Raw genomic sequence first — 22,201 nt, 5'->3', positions numbered from 1 at the left:
CTGGCGGTTATAAGAAGTAGCTACACTATAGAAAAGTAGTGCTAGGTTATAAGGTGGAGTGTGTGTTTGTGTCTTAAGGTAAACAGCACTAACCCCTCTGATATAGTACCTTATAACTGAAAGCTGACTGTTTTGGCGAAGTTGATATATATTATATATATTTATCTGGTTTTATTTTTATTAGCCAACATACATTTTTAGCTGAACATTCCCTTGTAGTATTGGATACTCATGGTTTAAAAAAGATATTTCATCTTTTTTAAACCATATCTCTATACAATTCCTGTTACATGTAATGCTGTTTAGGTATACGGTACACTTGTTTTGTTGTCTGTGATTTTTGTATTCCTCCCCTCTGCTGTTTTGTTTTCCCTCTGCCTGTCCTCAAACCCAGGTCCAGCCCATCACTCATCGCCCATCAAACTCGATTGAATTTCCATTCATCAGCTCTCAAATCATCTCCTGCCACTGCCAACATAGCAAAGTATCCACAGCCCACCTCTGAGACACAAGAAGTGTGGTACCATCCAATAGTGAGCACAAGTGACAGTGAGGACTGATATATGGAGATATGATTAAGAGGTGAAATGTTCTTTTTAATATGAAAATAGTTTCCAATGCAAAGGAATGTTAAGCTAAATTCATATTGCAAAAAAATGTATAACAGTGCACCAAGTGATAAATAGACTTCTCCCCAACAGGCAGGTTTCAGTTATGTAAGTTACTATATCAAGTCTTGACTTCAATGGTAAAACCTGAACTGGATGAGACCACTGAGGTAACTATGTAGCCACCCATTATCAGTTTAATTCCTGAAATAGATGAGTTGCACTGTACTCCACTAGTTTCCCACACTTTGCCTGATGACACAGTTCTCAAAACAGAAATAACAAGGCCAGCTGTGACTGTGTGTAGTTCCTGTAGAGGGCTTCCCCTAATCCCTTCACTGCCTGTGGAGCCCTGCAACTGCTGTTTGCAGAATTCCCTGTTGCATTGAAGTCCTTTCCTCACTGTAGCCTCACATGTATTCTCTTTTAAAGAAACAGATGCTGTTATTTCTGGCACAGAATCTAAATGTAGAATTTAGAATGAGAGTTTATAGGTTAGGTAGTAATGGTTAGCATTATACATGTTTTTGTTTTGTTCAGTGACTTTTCTAATGCACACGGTTTCACACCAATTGTGTGGTTAGTATAGTAGGCCCTAGTATACACAAGAAATGTCAACTGAAGCACTATAAACTATCTGAAGAGTTACAGTTTACAAGAACACGGTTGTAATTAAGGGGGATTCTGTGAGTCACAGGCAGATAATATTTCACAGGAATGGTGAGATAATTTATCAACAGCTGCAATTTGCAGCCATAGCAAGTGTCTGTTTATAGCTGACGTGAGGGGGGCATTCACTACTCCGTCAATGATTTGTCATTGCTACTTCACAACAAGTAGAAAAATGGCTGATTAGCTCCTAGGGTTGATGTCATGGATGTGGTTGAGATCCAGAATGGTCATAGCAGATTCCCATGCATGACTATAGGGTCAGTGAGTAGTGAGCGTAGGATGGTGTTAAAGGGCAGCAGTAATACCAACTGGGAACAGCGACTCACTGAGTTTCACGTAGTCAGATGATCAGAGATTGCCACCAAGGGGGAGATCTTTGATCGTCTGACTACGCAACCTACTCCAAAAACAGGGTGACAAGTGAAAAAGGCTAAATCTCCCAGAGAATGAATAACCTTGGAACTGAGACAAATTCTTTGTTTTATTTAAAACAGCGCTGACATAAATACAATCATTTTCATGGGAAATACAAAAATAACTCTAATATCTCAAATATATAATTACTCAAGAAAATACAGAAGTAACTGGAAACATGCTGCACAATAACTGCAACAGTAAATATGAATTACTGTAAACATCTGTACGATTTAATAAACACAATATGTAGTACTGGCAACATATGTGAATTCAGTATTATAACTGAAATACCACAAATGACAGTTTACAAGAAGAGTCCCTTTATTTATCCTCATCGGAAACTCAAGGAGACTCAAAGGAGATTCAAAAGAGATAAGCCCGATAGACAAGTGGTTAAGGCGCATACCACATGGACTTAAAATGCCTGACACCTGAAGTCCCCAGTTCGATTGCTGGCCAGCCGGACCATTTGCTGCACGACACTACGCTGCTCCTCCATGTTTCCCGTCTCTCTCTAAATAAAGGCTCAGAAAAGCCCCAAAGAATTACTACAGGACACAGTGTGTGTACTATATTCACATGCCATTGCCAACAGTTCTGGAAAGAGGATCATTTCTGAGGGAACATGATGGACCCTGTAGTAATGGAATCTAGACCCGTCTTCTCTTCAATCCACTGGTTGTAATTGGTCACTGTGGTATAAACACCTGGACGGAATTCCTGTGCACACCCTTCACCCCAGCTGACAATACCATACAGGAAGAATCTATCATTCACCTCACACACCAGAGGCCCTCCTGAATCCCCCTGCGGAAAAGAGTTATGTGGGTGAGAAATCCAAACAGCATAATCATGGGGGCGATGTCTGATCATGTTTTGGCTTGTATCACATACCTCGCATGCATCCTGACTCCAATCAGGGTGAGCGGCACAGAACATATTTTCTGTGATCATGTTTCCGTAGTGGTCTTTTTCACTACACACATCATGAGCCAAGGGGTTCACTGTAGCCAGTCTTAGGTATTGAGAGTTATACCATAGGCCTGGAAAGAGCAACCAGATAAATAGACCTTTATTTATCCCACAAGGGAAATTCAGTTTCTATGGCAATTACAGCAGTCAAGTGCTCAAGAACTGATAATAAAAAATAAAAAAACAGCAGAAAACAATTGCCAGACAGGTAAAGAAAAGACAGCCAGGCCAAAAAAAGAAAGTCATAGCGTGACTCAGGAGCAAGATTCTCTATTGGTCAGTCTGCAGACTGGGCGGGAACGTCTGTTAGTGGAGCGACAGTTGGCATCATTGTACAGCCAGGAAATTAAGGTAAAACAATACAGGCATATATATGATGTGTACCAAGTGCATTTAAATGACAAACATGAGCCTACTGTACCTTTATCTCTACTTTACCTTTTTTCTCTTTTCCATAGCCCGCAATCTCACAGTAAGCATCCAGGTGGAGGCTCTGGTGGAGTGGTGGTAGACAGACTGTCTTTACAGCCCGTGTCTCCTGTGCACACTGACCATGTCTGGCCTTCAACTTTAACAGTGCTGTTGAATCACAGTGATCATCAAACATAAGTGACAGGTGACAATGACAGTGTTGGGGTCAATGGTGTAAAGTAACGTAAGGTACATTTACTCAAGTACTGTACTTAAGTACAATTTTGAGGTATTTTTTTTACTTTACTGGAGTATTTCCAATTTTCAATACTTTTGCTTCTACTCCAGTACATCTCAGAGGCAAATATTGTACTTTTACTCGAGTGCAATTATTTGAAAACTTTAGTTACTTTGCATTACATTATAAAACATACATTAACCCTATTTTATATGCCATACAAATCACATCACCAGGAGTCGCTAGTGCAGCGTCCTCCCCTGCCAGCTTCCGACCTGTGAACATGGCCATTTGTGTTCACTGGATGCACTCATGGTGGCCTAACACCTTACTAAGACACTTTATATTTTCTTTGTAAATTCTGTACATTGTTCATGTTATTTGTCTGAAAAATATGATTACTGTTATGCATATGGGTTAAGAAAAAGAACATTTGAATTCATACCAATATCATTGTTGTAGTTCTCCTCACTGTTGTCAAACATCTCATGGATGTGAAGCTCCACCACTTGGAAGGTCTGCTCCAGGGTTTGGTCGGTCTCATTCAATGCATTTTTCCCCAGGGTGACGGATAAACGGCGTGTTTTTGTTTCAGAGCTGGAAGAGAGTCACAGAGCATTCTAACAAACCAGCTATCTCTGTTGCTGTTTTCAGCACCTGCTATTGTTTACAGTGAGTGATCTACCCTACCCATCAGGGAAGCAGTGGGCGGCGGTGAGGACCCAGCAGGGGGAGATCAAACTCCCTCCACAGCGGAAAACCTTCTTGGATCTGCCCCGCCAAAATATGGCAGCGATCCACGGGTGTGATTCCACAGTAGTAATTGTTCCTCCCACGATCTTCATCTGCTTCCCAGGACGCTGGCCACATGTTGACTCTGCAGGGGAATGAAAGGGCGTTGGTTAGTGGTGATAAATCACACATCCGAAGAAAACAAAAACTATCTGAACAAAAAACTGTTGTTCAGAAAGAAGACAGTAACTTTACCTGTTACTGGCTCAGTGGGTGTGGGTGAAGATGGGAAGGGATCTAAAGATGAGATATTTGATTAATTAAGCAATGCAATAGTCACAATGGTACAGTAGGTGCACACACACAGAATGTGACACATGTGGAGAGTGCACTTACCTATGTCAATACCACACCGTGGAATATCACAATACTCTTGCTCCAACTTGTAATTTCTCATTACATGGCACCATGGGCGTCGGCTGTAATCAAGGTTTCTATGGAAAACAGAGTACTCTACCTCAGTCAAACACAAAACTTGGTACGCATCACCTTCATGAGCAGAATGGCTAGCTTACCTGCAATAGTTGTGTCTCCCTGATCTGACATCCGATGACAAATGGCGCTCCCTTGTATCCAAATCCCATTTTTCACATGTTCTTCCACTCTCTGACTGAGACACTGTACCTCTATACCTCAGTCCAATACCAATGTAGCAGGTGGCACTTGTTACTAAAAAGGACAACACAGATGGAGCTGTTTTTGTGCTTCTAACATTCATTCAAGTATGAGATGTGTTCTCAATAAATCCAGCAGTTTTGTATATTCTCAAGAGTTAGATTAAAACTGAGGATTTGCCTGTGTATGAAGAGTTTCCTTACCTATTTCACAGTTATGCCCGCCAAAACCTTCAGCACACAAGCAGAACATATGTTCGCCGGTAGTTAAGGATGTGACAGAGGTTCCACCATAAAGACAGATTCCACCTGAATGGAATGTACATTATGAAGTCATATTCATATAGTGCAAAATGTAGACCTATAAGGCCATAACCACTTACATCCTACTTCACTGATTGGGGTCCCCCAGGGGTCAGTACTTGGCCCCCTCCTTTTTTCCCTCTACACCAAATCTCTTCCCCGATAATAGTCAATCTACAAGCTCACAACGTGTCACACTGTGATGCGTTATGAGCTTGTAGAGCTGCAATGTTTGCCTATTATGACATGCCCAGAACAGAGACGCTTGGTTTCATGTAGTTAATGAGGTGGAAGCAGAGTTGCCAAACTGATCTTTCAAAGGGCAACAAAGAGTGACCTACCTGATCTTCCAAAGCGGAATGAAGAAAAAGTCTGTCTTTTCGATCTCAAAAAGCCCTGTAAAGACAAAGCAAGCTATGTAAATGCTCATGAAAACACATTTGACAGACCAGCACAAATTATAATTTACAAATTATATAACAATAAAACACATTATATTTTCTTTACCGCCTCTGTTGCTGAAATGGATGCCAAGGCGTAGATTACTAAGCCGAACACGTCTGTCCTCGTCATGTTGTTGTCCTGAACAAGTTTAAGAGTTTCTAGCGACGTGCACGTTATGTACAGCACATGAATCTGCTTGCAATGAGATCTTTTTATTTAGGGGGAACCCTCAGGGCTTGCTCTGTTATGTCTGTCTGTGTTCAGGGCACATGTGTGGGGCGGGGGCAGTAATGTGATTGGCTAGGGAGCATATCTTTGACAGGCTGGACCATTTGGTGTGAAGAAATTATATGGTGGTGCAGAATGGAGAATGAATGAGTCAGTCTTACACAGTCTTAATCCATTAAGACACAGTCTTAAACCATGAAATTCCCAGGAAGCTTGACAACACACTACTATGTTATTGGCAGGAGGGTCTGCAGTCATTGGTGCCACAGTGTATTATGGCACAGTAAACTTGCTAGAATCGTAGCGATAACAAATCTAAATCAATCATCTAATTCTAAACAGTCCCATTATGCTCAATTGTGACTCTTTCAACACTATAAGCTTGTGACCGTAACTTGTGAGGTAACGGATACCAACACACACTCCATGCTCCACCATGACCAGATCATGTTATTGAGAAAGAGAGAGCAAGACTGTTCCATTTCAAATGGGTAAGCCATTACTAGAGGGGATGCTCTAGATGTCTACTATTCCAATTTATAATTCCCTGTGATTTAACCAAATATATATTATTATATTTGGGAAACAGGATGTTTTTTCTCTAATGGTACATTTCCTTCCAAACCTCAAACAAATTCTCTCTCTCTCTCTCTCTCTCTCTCTCTCTCTCTCTCTCTCTCTCTCTCTCTCTCTCTCTCTCTCTCTCTCTCTCTCTCTCTCTCTCAAAACTGTTGTAAACATGGTGTGCCGGCTATCAAACAAGGCTGGTAATTTTTTCTAAATTGGTTTGAAAAAGCTAAATAATTGTGTGTCGTGTCTTTACATTGCTTGTTTTCCCCTCCCAATTCAGTAATTATTAAAATTCCTGATTCCCTGTGTATTCCTTGTCACCCCCAATAAACTTGCTGAATGCTTTCATGCTCATCCTAACTATTTGAGCAACAGCATAACCTTTCCTCTAGCACCCTCTTTAGGCCACACAAGGTGTTGCATAATATCATAGGCAGACTGCAGAATGAACTGATGTTGGTGTAACTGTCAAACCATTTTATACAAGATCATTTTATTTTGTTTGGTTTTCCAGGACCAGCAGCCAGGCCTTACTGTAATCTACCAACCTGGGCCTTTACCCAGAAACCAAGAGCTAGCCAAAAGGTAGAATCACTTTGAGAATTACAATAGGCTATGAACTATTTTGGTGTACTGTCTAACCGTCATTTTACACAAGATTTTGTTTTATTTTCCAGGACCATCATCCAGGCCTCTTTTGTTTTTGGATACCGAAGGGAAAGGCCATATAGCTTCAACAGCTGACCAAACAAAAGAAGGTATAATCACTATTTGGTTGGTCCCCCATAGCTGCAACCCCCCCCCCCCCCCACCCTCCATTCAATCAAAACTACACAATATAATACAGGCCTATGTAAACACTAAGTTACACAAGATGATGGGTTTAAAACAAAAACTTAACTCCCCCCTTGGCGAGACCCTCCCCCCGGGGGCTGAGCTTGTGATGCCGTCCAACTCCACCGGGAAACGCTTTGTAACTTGTAATAAAGTAACTGTTTTATCTTGTCAAGTGTTCGTTAAGTTTGCACTCATCCAGCACAGAATGCAGTGCAATCACTTGCTTGAAGTTGAGTCAGTGCTCATCATCCACACCTGAATCATCACTTGAGCCCTTGCTGCTCATCCACAAACTAACATCACACACAGTATTATATTAATTTACAATACACATTTATAATGATAGGTTAACGTGTTTAAACTGAGGTCAAACTGCGTCGCCAATGCTGTTTGTTTCCCTTATAATTGAATCCTCAATGAATGTAAATGAGAGCAAATATGTACATAATGGGATCCCGGAAGTCTCCCGTGTGTGGATCCTGCTCAAAGCTGAAAGGCAACGCAGTGGGAGAGCGCAGCTGCTGAAAATAACCGATCTACAAACTCACGAGGCGCTGCTGCCGCGGCGGGTTGTGCGCTTGTAGATCGGGGTATTTCGGGGCGCGACACCGTGGTACGTCCAAGCAACATGAGACCTGCTGCCTGCAGGCTGAACTCAACTCAGACTGTGGTGGATGAGAGGAGACGCACCGATCACTCACACCGCAAACCCAAACCAACGGAGGAGAAAGAATGGGAAACGGTGACTCCAAACTCCACTTCAGAAAAGCAGTGATCCAACTCACAACCAAGACACAGGTGTGTTTAACAAAATATATACAAACACTTAAAAAAAAATGTAACGCTTAGATTGTGTATTTATGGTCAGTTTAGTCTTTGTGTGTAGATTAAAGTTCGGGTGCCAGATGGTAGCCTTTAAATTGCAGCCTGGATGACGCGCAATGTAGGATAAAGCAAATTTAAAGAAAGGTTGAATTTGAATGTAGAGATATAGGCTACTTTTATTCTGAATTGTTTATAGTTATGATGTAGCCTATTCACATTCTTTACATTATCTTGTTGATAGGGGGATTCTTTGCCATTATTTGGAGCAGACACGTAGTCGTCCTTCTAGTTGGTCTGGGGATCTTAGTATAATTAGATTTTCAATTGTAATTGACTTGAAACAAATAATTAAAACAATATACTTTAATGAAATCAGAAAAAAATGTTTTCTTTTAAAGTAAATTCCAATTGAAAATCAAATTATACTAAGGTCCCCAGACCCTAGTCGAACCTCGTCCTTGACCTTTTTACAGCTACTGTTGATCACCAACAGTATGATATGAAAGTATAGTATATATTATATGCAGTAGGCTATGTACACGTAGTTAAATTATTTTGTAATGGCAAACACAAACGTATTATGTTCACGAGCAGGTGCATTTAAGGTGGACCTGGTGAGACGATGCTAAACTCAGTAATTCTAGATGCAGGCCTGGGATGTTTTTGTTTTGGGGTTTATTACATTTTATTTTATGCATTTTCAGATATTGTGATATACCAGTATACTAAGTCTGGTTGAGTGTGGATCTTATTGTAGTCAAGAACCGTTGTTTTCCCTTGTCATTCTTTGAACAACATGTTTGGGAACATGTTTTGGAAAGTTTGGAAACATATTTCCAAGCTCAAATCCACAATGACATTAATGGATTACTTATTTTGTGTGACTTGACTTCCCTGATGTTTACAAAACAAATGGCAACAAATCACACTCCATAGTTTCTTCTACTTATAGGACCTAGGCAGCCAAGAATAATATAGCATCACACCCACTGTGCCACTCATCGGCCATCGGGAGAACGCTATGTCATACAACAGTGGAGGAGTTGGCTGTGTTGATTAGAATTAAATAGTTCCCAGTGATTCTGTGCTTGTGTCAAGCTCATGTACGTTCCCACACAGAGACACATACAGGCACATGCAGTCAGAGAAAGCTCGTTATGAGAATGACCACAAAGCTGTGTTTTTTGTCCCATTCGTGCCCAGCCTGTCGAAGCCACAGACGATGCCTTCTGGGACCAGTTCTGGGCCGACGCGTCCACCACGGTCCAGGATGTTTTTGCCCTCGTGCCCGCAGCTGAGATACGAGCTGTCAGAGAGGAATCTCCCTCAAATCTGGCAACCCTCTGCTATAAGGTAATACTCATTGAAGGAATTCTCTACAGTGGGAGACTTGTTTTTGCCAGTAAGGTGCAGGAAGTGCATATTTGCATGGCATGTGTCTCTGTTCACCCCCGATAGTCTTACTAGTCTTACTAGTGGATCTATTGTCTAGCCTTGGATACAGTCTTGGTAACAGGAATGCAGGTGTTTGTTGTTCCCACACTGAGGGTCTTGACTATATACACTATAGGGTCAAAACAGCCATACAAGTGCGTACACTACAAATGTAACCAAATGGACGCGTAAGGGTTCATTCTGTTACAGTTGTGCACGCTCATAGTTAAAAATGGATAAATTAACACAGAGGATTTTACTATGGTGGCAGAGTTTCTACAGACTGTGAGATCAAGAAGTAAGCATACCATACAAGTTCCTCTGATACAGTATATAGCCTATAGTGAAAGAAAAAGTATTTGGAAGAATGCTACAAAGTATATTACAGCATCACATATACAACAAAAGTGTCTATAATGCACGTTATGTTACATTATGTATGTTTACAGTATGCTACAGTATTGTAGACAGTACAAGACGAGACTTTTCCAAATTTATCATACCAAAAACAATTACACAATAAAATCAATCAAAATGTTAATTTCACTTCTCCAAAAGTGTTCAAATTGAACCGTATGTGCAGAACAGATCTGTCTCAGTCTGATAAAGAACATCTCAGAACATCTTTGGGCAGTTTTAAATGTGATTTAAACACAGAATGGCACATTGTATTACAAGCTGGAGTCATAGCAGCTGACAGAGCGAACCCAATGATCAGGTTACCTCTTCTTTCAACACAACCATGTAATTGCATTAACTACTGGATGAAATCATTCAAAAACAAGTCAAGCTGTCCTTCCTTTTTTTTCTGGACCCTTGTGACATCCCCCTGCTTCTTTCAGTGCTCGCTCTATTGTTTACTGCCTATCGTGTGGCTAACTGCAGTCTGCTGTTCTCCGTTTCAAAGGCAGTAGAAAAGCTGGTCCAGGGAGCAGAGTCTGGCACTCCTTCAGAGAAAGAGAAGCAGACCGTCCTGAACTGCACCCGCCTCCTCACACGCATCCTGCCGTACATCTTTGAGGACGCAGACTGGAGAGGCTTCTTCTGGTCCAGTGTTCCCGGGGCTGGCAGATCTGGGGTAAGACGGTGGGACTCAGGACAGAAGCATAATGGATCAGTCAAAGCAAGAACACGTCAAAATCCAGAGTAGTGTAACGATTGACTCGCAAGGGTCCATTTTTCACTCCTTTTCAGAGTTAAATGAATTCTTGCATAATGATATCCATTCTGTCACTCACTTCCCCCAGTACAGTATGTTTCCGCCTTTCCCCTGCTGCCGAGGGGATGTGAAAATAATTAAATTTACAGTATGTGAGCAATTATACCAGGTTTAATTAATCACAGTAATAATATTACATGAATTGACGACTAGACATTTTTAAGCTCATATGGCCCACTGGGTAGCAATATGTTGCCACTACAAACATTTGATTGAACACTTAACAGGATAGGATTGCAATAAGTCCTGGTTAAATAACAAAACAAACTGTATTTGTGTGCCTGCTGCTGTGTAAATGTTGTATTGATGTCGCAAAAAAAACTGTTTTGAAGTTCTTATCTCAACAACCACTTCAATTCTTTAGTCATTTACTTTAAAATGGCAGAACGGTTTCTTCTTGTAGTCAGGCTTATTGTATCATATTGACATTTGGAGGTTCTCCTGTAAAATAAGATGAGGCTGTGTCTTCCCATGTGACATATTTCTGCTGCATTTCACAGACTTAGGCTACTGCTGGATTTTTGGAATGTCATTATAGGTAAAAATTGTTGAATTGTCAAAAATATCAAATATACAAGCTCACAGTGTGTCGCATATTTTCACTGTGAAACACCATTGTATGGCAAATTATAAGATAGGGCTTAAGTGGTTAATTAGTAGACGAATATGCAAAGTTATTGTAGCATTTACACATAGACCTAAGGTTGCTACTACCGTAGTTGTGTTTACCTTCCAATGACCTGAAAGCAGCAGATAGAGAAATTCTATTCATCCTCCGACTGTCGACGTAGTTATCTGTCGGCACCTGTTTCAGCAGTTTGGAGATCTAAGCATCTGGGCCATTTGAGAGCCTCAGTTGTGAATTGCTAGGAAGTGGCTGTGTTCTCTGGATATCTCAAAGTGTTCTCACACTCGCAGGGGTGTAAAATTGAGACCAATGCAGAGGTCTCTGTCTCGAGCTAGGCTCTCTGAGGACAGTGACTGTATCCCCCACCATAATCTGCAAAATCCTGAGTATTCATTTAACTTAAGAGTGTAAGGGCCATTCTTACACTCTCAGGGTTGCATTGAGACACAGGGTTTTGCAGTGTACTTGGCCACATGGGTCTCCTGTTACCTAGTCTAGAGGGGACCACGCTCTGAACACTGCCCATATTGTGTCTCCCACTCCTCCTGGCCAGTGGTTGAATTAGGGAGGTATTAAATAACCTCTAATTAAAGTGTGAGTGAGGTAAAATACAGAGCTGTATTTGGGAATAAGCAAAGGGGTTCTACTTCATTGGGCAATGGTGTCGCATGGCAAAAATGGGCAATAAAAATCTTATTTGTGATAATTTTCACCTACAGTATAATGACATGCCCAAAATAAGGATGGCAGGTTGAAAGTGGTTAATGTTATGGAATTGTGTGCCAGCGTTGGTTGGTATGATGGTATGTGTAATGGCTCTCCAGGAAGTTTCTCACTTACTGTTGTTACAAACTGATAAAATTGCTTGATTTCTGAGGTAATAAGTCTTGAGTTTTAGCTCTTTTAACCTGTGTGTTTCAGCGTCTGGATGAAAGCGACGATGACGGATCGCGGCCCCTGGCCGAGTCTCTCCTGCTGGCCATAGCGGACCTCCTTTTCTGTCCAGACTTCACCGTCCAGAGCCACAGGAAGGGCAGCGCAGTGAGTGCACTTTATGTATGGCAGACACTCAAATATGCCTGCCTGAACTAACCTCATTACGGAGCATCCAGTGCCCAAACACCAAGCTCAATATTAAGTATCCAGTTATGATGAATTGGGATGGTATTTCCTTTGGATAGTTTATTAGAAGCTGGGAATGACGTCTTTAGCTCCGCTAGCCGCTCCTAAGGATGTTCGTTATCAGTCTGGTATGTCGGTCGGTCGGTCCGTCAACCGCTTTTGTCCAAAACAAAGTGTCTCAGAAATTACTGGCTGGATTGCATCTTTCACTTTAGTGTAGGTCAGATTTCCAAAAAGGTTAACTCAAGCTCAGTCCCCGAATCTTGAGCTTATCAAATCTGTACAAGGGAGAGAAGGACAACCCAGGACTCCCTGAACTTCCAGCCTCACCTCTTACCTCCACACCCACCCACAACCCACCCACCTGAGGGCCACCCCAGCCCTGCAATTCTTCCGCACCAACCCCCTCACTGAACTCATTTTTTAGCTGGGTATACAGCAGATTTGGATTCAGCCCCCCTTAATACCCCTAAAAACATGTATACCCTGGCCTAAATTAACACGATTTGCCTTCAGCACTTTAAATAAGGACATTTTCTGAAATTCTGCCTAGACTACATTTTACTAACCTGACTCCGCCAAATGGAAGAAGCTTGCTTCACACACTTGTTTTATGAACTCAATACCGCCCCATCTGGCGGAGTCAGGTTAACATTTTACTCCCACAAAAATAGTTTTTAAAAAACTACTTGGTGGATTTCTTCCACTTTTATTCCCAGAGCACAGGGCTCTTGGTGGCAGTATCTGTTGGTTTGCCACAGATGGGGTGTAGCTAGTATTAGGTTGGTCTTGGTCATTGCTTCGATAAAAGCGACCTTTTTTCCCCAATAATAGAAAAAAAATGCTTGAAAAAGCAGTGTTACACAGAAGACAGCTGGCTTCATTGAACTGTGTGTACATTGGTGTAGCCTCTCTAAGCTACATCAATGTCAATAGTCAATATTCTCTGTTAATGTAGAGCAGGCATTAGAGTGGTGTGTTAAGTCCCTTCTGTTTATCCCTGTGGCGTGTACCTGTTAACTCTCTCCTCCTTCACACAAACCTCTTGAGCTGTCGGCCACAGTTAATGAGTGACTCCAATGAGTCTCCCCTGTGTGAGACACAGGAGTGGCCCATGGCCATATTTGTCAACTGGGCTGAGGACAGGAGGGCGGATGCGTCTTATCCGCGCTAAGCAAACACCTGTGGATGTTTAGTGTGTGAGAGAAAATGGTCGCCCAACAGGGTTCTGCCTCTGACCGCCACCCGCTCAGCACTCACAATCACCTCAAGAAAATGTCACACTTAATGGAGCATGTGTGAAACTGTGTCGTAGAGGCTGGAAAATGGCCAGGGGCTGTTATTTGTCCCCATGGGTTCAAGTACACACGCACGCACACACGCACGCGTACACACACATGCGCGCACACACACACACACACACACACACACACACACACACACACACACACACAGAGTTACTGGACGCATGCTGTGAATTTTCTGGGCCTCCTTGAATGCTTCGTATTTAACCACTTAAGCCTTCATTTACACTTTGGCTGTTTGTAGTCGATCTCAAAGCTCACAAGGCATCGCACATTTTTCAATTTCTTGAAATAAATCATTTTTTGAAGATATCTGAACAATCTTGTTTGTTTTTTGGGGGGAAAAATGTTCACCTATAATGGCATTCCCCAAATAGGGACTCCAGGGTTAATGTGGTTAAGCTTTCAGCTGGATGGGTGCAAAGTAAACGCATACGAAGGAGCCTTTGTGTGCAAGTCGATGGCATGGTGCCCTTTCAGAGCAACAACGAGTGTATTCAAATAGCTGTAGTTATCTCTGCTGAGGTGTCATACATGGATATTGTCAGCACTCATTGAATCACATGGTAGGAGTAAGTGTTAACACTGCTACTGTTCATGGCAGAGTAAAATCCTCAGTGTTAATTCAACTCTGAGAGTGTAAATGTTACGTTTGGTTGATGTTACTGTGTAGTGTCAGTGTGTAATCTACTGTATCTTTGCAGTGTGTCTGTATGTGGACACTTAGCTTGAAGTTAGAATATCATTCAGGAATACTCATCATGTACTGTGTATAGTGCTGCTGCCAAAATTGTGAATGATGAAACATGTACTGTATGTACACAGTAAAGAGTGTAAAAAAAATCACGCTTATGAGTCCCTGTACATTATCTTACTGTGTACCCATTTGCCCTCCCCAGTAGCAACACCTAAAGTTTGTATACTACTCACATTTGACTGCAAGTAGGCTACCACAATTCATCAGTCACTCATTGAGGACTGATAAGCCACAAACTGCATTCAGCCTTTCATTACGTAATCCTGCTCTTACTAGCACAGTCACCATGCTGAGCCTGTCTGCTACTTTTACTGAGGCATAAGTGACTGTTTGTTCTTGACCTAGGTGCTGCCAATTCATTTCATGGGCTCTTGCGGAGGCTTTAAAGGCTATTTTAAAAGATTCTAGGTCCTGCTAGCTGCCCCTAGAGGACGGGGGTAATTCATTGAATGTTTAACAATTAATGTAAACCATGAAAGTAAAAAATATTCTCAGCTTTTGAGTGCAGGATGTGGAGCTGCACCACTCATTCCTGTTTTGATGCTGGTAGATGTGGTAGGAACTGAGGTACAATGGCAAATACAGACAAAAGTTTTATATTACATTCAAGAATCAACATCTGCTTGAATCAAATCCCCATGATTTATTATCTGACCAACCAGTTATGCATCTAGGTCCGCTCCACAGGTGCACCATGCCGTTTTGCCCAATGCACTGTTTTTCCAATTGTTTTGAGTCTCTGTGTGATCAGCCCTTAAGGGTGGCACTAGAGGAAAGGCCAAATACGATCACCAAACTCTGGTGAATTCATCCTCCATAATGTATTGTAAATTCCATGGCAATCCAAGTAAATTTTAGAGAGACTGACTAACCAAATGACCCACCGACATTATCATCCTTACACCCTAATGGGGCTAAACATAATAGGCTATCTTCATGAAAACTACATTTTTAAACCATATTTAACCTCTTCTTAATCTTTCGTTGACAGGGGTCCCGCAGGGGACTATAGTTAATTGGTCCGCTCCTTTTTCCCCTACTCCAAATCTATAAGCTCACAAAGTCACATTATGACGCGTTGTGAGCTTGTAGATTTGTTATGTTCGGCGAATGTTAACCTATTATGATATGCCCAGAATAGAGAAGCTGATTGTGACCTCTCCAACAGGATACAGAGGACATGGAGTCCATAGACAGCTGTGAGTACATCTGGGAGGCTGGGGTTGGCTTTGCGCAGTCGCCACCGTTCAACTACCTGCATGACCTCCACAGGTAAAGGACTCTTCTTTTCTCCACTCATTTGCTCTTGCACTTATCCTTCCTTCTGTTGTTGTTGTTTCATCATCCAGCTCCAACTGATGTTTTTCCTGTTCAGGTCAGAGCTGCTGAAATTGCTTCTTACCTGTTTTTCGGAGGCCATGTACCTGCCCCCTTCCTCCGACAGCAAGACCCTAAATCCCTGGGTCACCTTCTTCTGCTCCACTGATAATAGGTAACGCACACACACACACGCATGCATGTCCGCCTCATAACACAATGCACTTAAGTTTAACGCATGAGTAAACTTGTGGCATTAACCACCCTCTGTACAGCTGAATTAGCAGGGTTAGTGTTAGGGTGTCATATTGTGACACGTTTTCACTATTTTGAAAATACTTGAAAAATGTGATGAACATTTTTGAACACTTTTGAAACACAAATTTGACAATCTTTGAAATTCTTTGTTTTCTACATTTCATTCGTTTTTAGCGGTGCCAACCGCTCTATATGTGGCTTTGACTCGGTGTCTGTGTGTCTGTGTGTCCGTCCGTCTGTGTGTCCGTATGAGCCCGGGATGAACACGGCAAAGAAGCAACACATACAAACACACGCACACACACACACACACACACACACACACACGGACTTGGAGATTGCCTATGCCATCTCTCCTCTCATTTGCCACACGTGCCACCGGTTATCAAAGAGGGGTCCAGGGACCCCCAGGGACGTCCGCCCGTATGAGCACGGGATGAGCACGGGATTTTAAACAGCTATAACTCCAGTTTGCAGCATGCCACCAAGTCCAAATTTGGTATGTGGACTTAGACCACCAATACGGGCCGAGCATGAATTGCTCAAGCCCCGCCCCCTCTGTCTTCCCATTGGCTGGCCTTTAAACAGCCATAACTCAAGTTCGCAGCATGCTACGGAGTACACATTTTGGACATGGACTAAAACCACCAATAGGGACAAACTGTAATTACTTAAGCCCCGCCCCCTCTGTCTGCCCATTGGCTGGGCTTTAAACAGCCATTATTCCAGTTTGCAGCATGCTACCAAGTACAAATTTGGTAAGTGGACTCAGACCACCAATAGGGATGAACTGAAATGAGTTAAGCCCCGCCCCAAAGGCACCGCTTCCTTCACACAGGGTGTGATTTTTTTTAAATTAATGACATGCCCAAAATAAAGACGCCAGGTAGAAAGTGGAAACTCCGATAACATCTGTGTCAATGCTGGCGGGAGACCTACTCCAACAACAACACATACATACACGTGCACTTGCACACTGACCTCGACCTCTCTTTCATCCCTTCCTCCCCCAGACATGCCCTGCCTCTGTTCACCTCGCTGCTCAACGTGGTGTGTGCCTACGACCCAGTGGGGTACGGCATCCCTTACAACCACCTGGTGTTCTCCGACCACCGGGAGCAGCTGGTCGAACAGGCTGTCCAGATCCTTATCGTTACCCTGGAGCAGGAGGCCGGCTCGGCCGCCAGTGCAGCGCTCCAGGCCCTGAACGCCTCTGCCTCTCCCTCTCCCTCTCCCACAGAGGACCAGGAGGTAAACCATGATAGTAATCTACATTCATGTGTTGTATACATATTAAGCCCTCACACAAGCCAAGTCCGTACACGTGTGATACTACAGTCTCAAGCTGAAGTACTGATCACATACAGTAGGAAAAGCAAAGAAGACAAAAGATTATTCTCCCTTATATTCAGTACACTCATTATTGCTGCTAAAAGATTTTACCCTGACTTGTCTTTTCTTAACCTGTACTATTTGTTTTTGTTGCTATATCCAGTATTATTATCTGGTTGTCATATTGTTATTTAATTGTTGGCAGTCTGCAGAGGATGCCACACCAATATTTGGCTGTTTGTACTGTGACAAATAAACCCTCTTGAATCTACTTTCCATTTTGACATTTTAATTCCTGTCTTTGCACTTTTTTGACAGCCCTCTGGACCTGATAATCTTTTTGTAAATTACCTGTCCAGGATACACAGAGAAGAGGTAAGATATGGCTCGCCATTTAGCTTTTTATAGGAGCCATTAGATAGAATACAGTGTAAGATAATAAGATGACAAAGACTACATTTCATCTCTGATGTTTGTGTTTGTAGGATTTTAGCTTCATCCTAAAGGGCCTAGGGAGGCTGCTTAACAATCCCCTGGTGCAGACGTACCTGCCCCATTCAACCAAGAAGATCAACTTCCACCAAGAGATGCTCATTCTTTTCTGGAAACTCTGTGACTTCAACAAGGTGTGAAGACAGGCTCACTTTGATCTTTGGTGTGATTCAGCCTTCTCTATAACTATGAGCTCTTTTACCACTTTAACCCCGGCGTCCCTATTTTGGGCAATTCTTTAAAATAATTAAAAAGAAAAATAACACATCTACAAGCTCACAACGTGTCACGCCGCAATCTGAGCTTGTAGATTGTCATTGGCTATTTTTACAATTGTTATACAACTAAATATAAAGGACTAAAAATCCATTCTAGGACAGTGTTGTGGGGCATGGCACTTCCCCCTTATTTTTGGTAAAACAAGTGCTTGTCTCTCATTCTTTGTCACGTCCAGCTCACTTCTGACAAGAATACATGCATAATTTCGTACTAGTGTCATTTTTTGTGAGATTACTGGGAATCACGATCTTGACATAATGGAAGAACAGAACAGCTGTGCTTGGATGATGCTCACTTTCTCCTGTTTCATCTGGACTGGAGTATTTGCAGCCTGATGCAATCTTTACAGTGCATACTTATTTAATCATCGCTTTGCTCTCCTCCATGTGGTGAGCACAAGCAAATAATAAGGAATCTAAAAAAAGAAAGAAAAAAGTGTAACATAAATTATGCCAAGTAGTTATTATAATGTACATTATGGACTTTTAATCCCAACAGAACAATCTGTGTTTCAGAAATTCCTGTTCTTTGTGCTGAAGAGCAGTGATGTGTTGGATATGTTGGTTCCAATCCTGTTTTACCTGAACGAAGCCAGGGCAGACCAGTGTGAGTCATACAAACTATCTTGTGTAAACCTTGTGTGCGCTTGTGTTTCTTAAAGCCACAATCCATTACGTTTTTGTTAATAAAATGACATTTGAAAAATTCTGTATGGTAGAGACTGTTAATACAATATAACATATTTAACACAATTACGGTGGTTGGAGTTGGTCTCTTCTATTGAGGCATTTAAATCTGATGTTCAGGTGTATCCTCTGCCCAGACGAGCTTTTCCATATTAGCTAGGCGGCAAGCATCCGGTTTTTTAAATTGTTTGTGCCCTTCTGTAGCTCGTGTTGGTCTCATGCACATTGGTGTGTTCATACTACTGCTGCTGAGTGGAGAGAGGAACTTTGGCGTGCGCCTGAACAAGCCTTACACTGTCCGTGTCCCGATGGACATCCCTGTCTTCACAGGCACCCATGCAGACCTGCTTATTGTGGTGAGTGCCCTCGCATCACATTTGGGTTTCCTGTAAATGAATATCTCCTCCCACTGAAGGCTTGACTCACTGTTTTTGCCTGTGAATTCATATTTCATCCCACTGAAAGCTTGACTCGTCTATTGGCTCTATTTGTTCTTCATTAGATCTTCCACAAGATCATAACAAGTGGACACCAGCGCCTACAGCCCCTTTTCGACTGCTTGCTCACTATAATTGTGAATGGTGGGTGAAACGTGAAATACTATATCACCCCCTGTTGACTGAATGTTGAAGCTACAGTGTGTATATTGACTGAGAAGTGATGCAACTGAGACACATCTGTTGTTAAATGACAATTTTGTTACCGTCAGCCCAGATTAGTTGTTTCATTCTGGGATGTACTTGGCTTCCTATTTTGTAAACAGTATCGCCTTATCTGAAGAGTCTGTCCATGGTGGCAGCCAACAAACTTCTTCACCTTCTGGAAGCCTTCTCTACCAGCTGGTTCCTCTTCTCCTCTTCCCAGAATCACCACCTGATCTTCTTCCTGCTTGAGGTCTTCAACAACATTATACAATATCAGTTTGATGGTGAGAACAGAGATGGTGTACTTAAACACTTTTAATTGGCATCCCTATTTTCGGCATGTCTTTATAGGAAGAAACGATAATAACCGATCTACAAGCTCACAACGTGTCATCGTGACACATATTGTGAGCTTTATGATCAGCTATTTTTGAAAGTTGGCTTACGTAAGTGGTTAAAGATGTGGCTATAACAAGTAGATGTTGTTAAATAATGGACCCAATGCATTATTTATGTTTGGTCATTCTTTTGACAATTATTGTAATTTGAACCAATTAAAAATGGCAGGATATGACTTTGACTGGATTATGCATTATGTTAATCTGCTATATAACTTCTATTTTGTGCCCTCACAGGTAACTGCAACCTGGTGTATGCCATAATCCGCAAACGTAATATCTTCCACCAGTTGGCCAACCTGCCCTCTGACAAGGCATCCATTCAGAAGGCCTTACAGAGGAAGAAAAGGGGCGCACCCAGCATATCCAGGACCACCTCTACAGAAGATTTGTCCATGGAGGGTTCCACACCTGCTTTGCCCACTGAGCCAGGCACACTCAAAACCAGTCTTGAGGCCACTCCAGGTATAAATGATATTGTTCTGCTCTCAAGTCAGACTATGCTACTTCTTTTTACTATCTGATCAGTGATGGATAGAATTGTCGTTTGTCATTCATATTTTTATTCTATCATAAATGTTTCTTCTACATTGAGGAAGCTGTAAGTACAATAATTTCGCTGCCTGCAATATTGTTACAACTGTATTGTACATGCATGTGACAATAAATAAGAAACACCATGGTAAACACCTTGAACACTGTCTTTTAGCAATTGACAAGTTGACAGAGAAGTCCCAGGTGTGTGAAGATGGTACCATGGTTGCTGTCCAGCAGGATCATCCACAGACCTCTATGGACAGTAGTGGCATCACAGGAGACAGCGATACAGAGTCCATTACAGACAGAGATGATGAGGTGAAGCCCAGAAAATCTATTTTTCCTTCTTGTTATATGTGAGATTTTGCTTTGTTTGAATTATTAACTTCAAACTGCTTTGCTGTTCAGATGTTTCATACAGATTCGGAAAAAGCAAGGAGTCGACTGCCAAGCCTGTCAACCGCAAAATGGAGCGCTACTCCGGACTGGGTGGGCCAGCCTTTATTTTTATCCATCTTTCCATCTGTGTTTATTTTCAGGATTTCTTTCTATGTGGTTTCTTATATAATGTTCTGCTATGCTGTGTTGCATGTTTTCAGGTAATGTCCTGGAAGACAAAGCTTCCTCTACAGACCATAATGCGGCTGCTTCAAGTTCTGGTTCCTCAGGTGGAGAAAATCTGCATAGACAAGTAAGATGTTGCACAGCTTGCATTTTATCTTTCAAAATGGAAAATAGATTTTGAATAGATACTGAGATCGGGAGGAACAGATGACATTTTAGGTGTATGAAAGATGTGTGTTGATTGTTTTTGATTAGAGCGTGGTCTGTGTCATTCTCAGGGGCTTAACAGATGAGTCTGAAATCCTGAAATTCCTTCAACACGGCACACTAGTGGGTCTCCTGCCAGTCCCCCATCCCATCCTCATCAGGAAGTACCAGTCGAATGACGGCACGGCCATGTGGTTCCGTACCTACATGTGGGGAGTTATCTATCTACGGTAAGCATGTTGGTAAAGAAGCAGTTGCGGTACTTGTAGAGACATTAAACAACATAAAAAAAATCTCCCCGGGCCATCCCTATTTTGGGCATGTTATAGTTAAATGTTTCAAAAATCCTCCACATATTGTCATTTTTCAGAAATGGCTGATCCACAAGCTTACAACATTGTTTTATAGGGCTTGTAAGTGATGAAAGAATATTGTGACAGGCATTTATATTAATGAATATTTCATCGTATGACCATGTTGCTCATGAAAACAACCATCTATTTTAAGGCAATAAGCAGATTATTATATTTTAAATTATTTTCTCTTTGACTCTTGTAGGAATGTGGATCCCCCAATCTGGTATGACACTGACGTGAGACTCTTTGAGATTCAGAGGATTTAGACGAAACTCACCAGTGAGATCTACAGCTACTTTCTTTACGGGAAGCAAAGACTGCATTAAGACTTCAGAGGGAGATTTCACATTCTGCCATCATTTATTGTAAACAAAACAAGCATTGACTCTTTCTCTTTTGCCAACACCCAGAGTTCAGAACCGAACAGAAGAATAGTGACAAGAAGAAATCCTTTGTTGTCTGAACTGTATGAAACTGTATGAGTACAGTAAAAACAAAGAAATGCCAAATGAACTGTACAATCTTTAGATGCAAAGTTCAAATATAAAATCTATTACAAATATATTTATTAATTTTGCCAATAAGTAGTTATTGTCAGTACGTCACAAAAGGTTTGCGCACACAGGTTTACACACAGCTTTCTTTGAGTGCTTTGCCTCTGACAACTGTTTGAAACAGACACAGTCAGAGCAGCTGGCAGCAGAATTAAGAAGGCTACTGTACACTAAGGAGCCTT

The 22,201-nt window shown here is 41.9% G+C and overlaps 2 protein-coding genes across 2 annotated transcripts; one reads left to right on the top strand and one right to left on the bottom strand.

Annotated features, from left to right (window-relative positions):
• Positions 1–1,748: 1,748 nt before the first annotated feature.
• Positions 1,749–5,686, bottom strand: LOC311059858 (urokinase-type plasminogen activator-like). The gene is made up of 11 exons (XM_084077956.1): positions 5,535–5,686; positions 5,369–5,423; positions 4,929–5,033; positions 4,626–4,779; positions 4,447–4,544; positions 4,306–4,347; positions 4,009–4,195; positions 3,764–3,915; positions 3,108–3,248; positions 2,592–2,740; positions 1,749–2,504 (listed from the first exon to the last, which is right to left on the bottom strand). The coding sequence occupies exons 1-11, from the start codon at positions 5,598–5,600 to the stop codon at positions 2,307–2,309; spliced, it is 1,347 nt and encodes a 448-aa protein (XP_083934082.1). The 5' UTR covers positions 5,601–5,686; the 3' UTR covers positions 1,749–2,306.
• A 2,069-nt stretch (positions 5,687–7,755) lies between these two features.
• On the top strand, positions 7,756–21,806 carry hid1b (HID1 domain containing b). The gene is made up of 19 exons (XM_084077910.1): positions 7,756–7,904; positions 9,135–9,284; positions 10,273–10,443; positions 12,134–12,253; positions 15,564–15,667; positions 15,771–15,887; positions 16,984–17,221; positions 17,621–17,677; positions 17,788–17,928; positions 18,589–18,679; positions 18,964–19,115; positions 19,262–19,340; positions 19,523–19,687; positions 20,039–20,266; positions 20,511–20,656; positions 20,747–20,827; positions 20,938–21,029; positions 21,181–21,339; positions 21,668–21,806. Exons 1-19 carry the CDS (start codon positions 7,839–7,841, stop codon positions 21,729–21,731), a joined length of 2,421 nt encoding a protein of 806 aa, XP_083934036.1. The 5' UTR covers positions 7,756–7,838; the 3' UTR covers positions 21,732–21,806.
• Positions 21,807–22,201: the final 395 nt, after the last annotated feature.

This window comes from Gymnoscopelus microlampas (genome assembly GCF_963454915.1).
Source record: "Gymnoscopelus microlampas genome assembly, chromosome: 14".
In the NCBI taxonomy this organism is placed as follows: Eukaryota; Metazoa; Chordata; class Actinopteri; order Myctophiformes; family Myctophidae; genus Gymnoscopelus; species Gymnoscopelus microlampas.
Note: the sequence above shows the minus strand (reverse complement) of the source record. Positions and strands in the feature narration are given on the sequence as shown.

Bases quoted from the DNA above. Each gene is read 5' to 3' on its own strand.
- LOC311059858 (XM_084077956.1), bottom strand. From the start codon at position 5,600: ATGACGAGGACAGACGTGTTCGGCTTAGTAATCTACGCCTTGGCATCC. The intron at 4,348-4,446 runs GTAAGTGCACTC...TCTCATCTTTAG, and splicing joins ACGGTGTGGTATTGACATAG to ATCCCTTCCCATCTTCACCC. The intron at 3,249-3,763 runs GTATGAATTCAA...GTGATTCAACAG, and splicing joins GAACTACAACAATGATATTG to CACTGTTAAAGTTGAAGGCC.
- hid1b (XM_084077910.1), top strand. From the start codon at position 7,839: ATGGGAAACGGTGACTCCAAACTCCACTTCAGAAAAGCAGTGATCCAA. The intron at 17,929-18,588 runs GTGTGAAGACAG...TCTGTGTTTCAG, and splicing joins AACTCTGTGACTTCAACAAG to AAATTCCTGTTCTTTGTGCT. The intron at 19,116-19,261 runs GTGAGTGCCCTC...GTTCTTCATTAG, and splicing joins ATGCAGACCTGCTTATTGTG to ATCTTCCACAAGATCATAAC.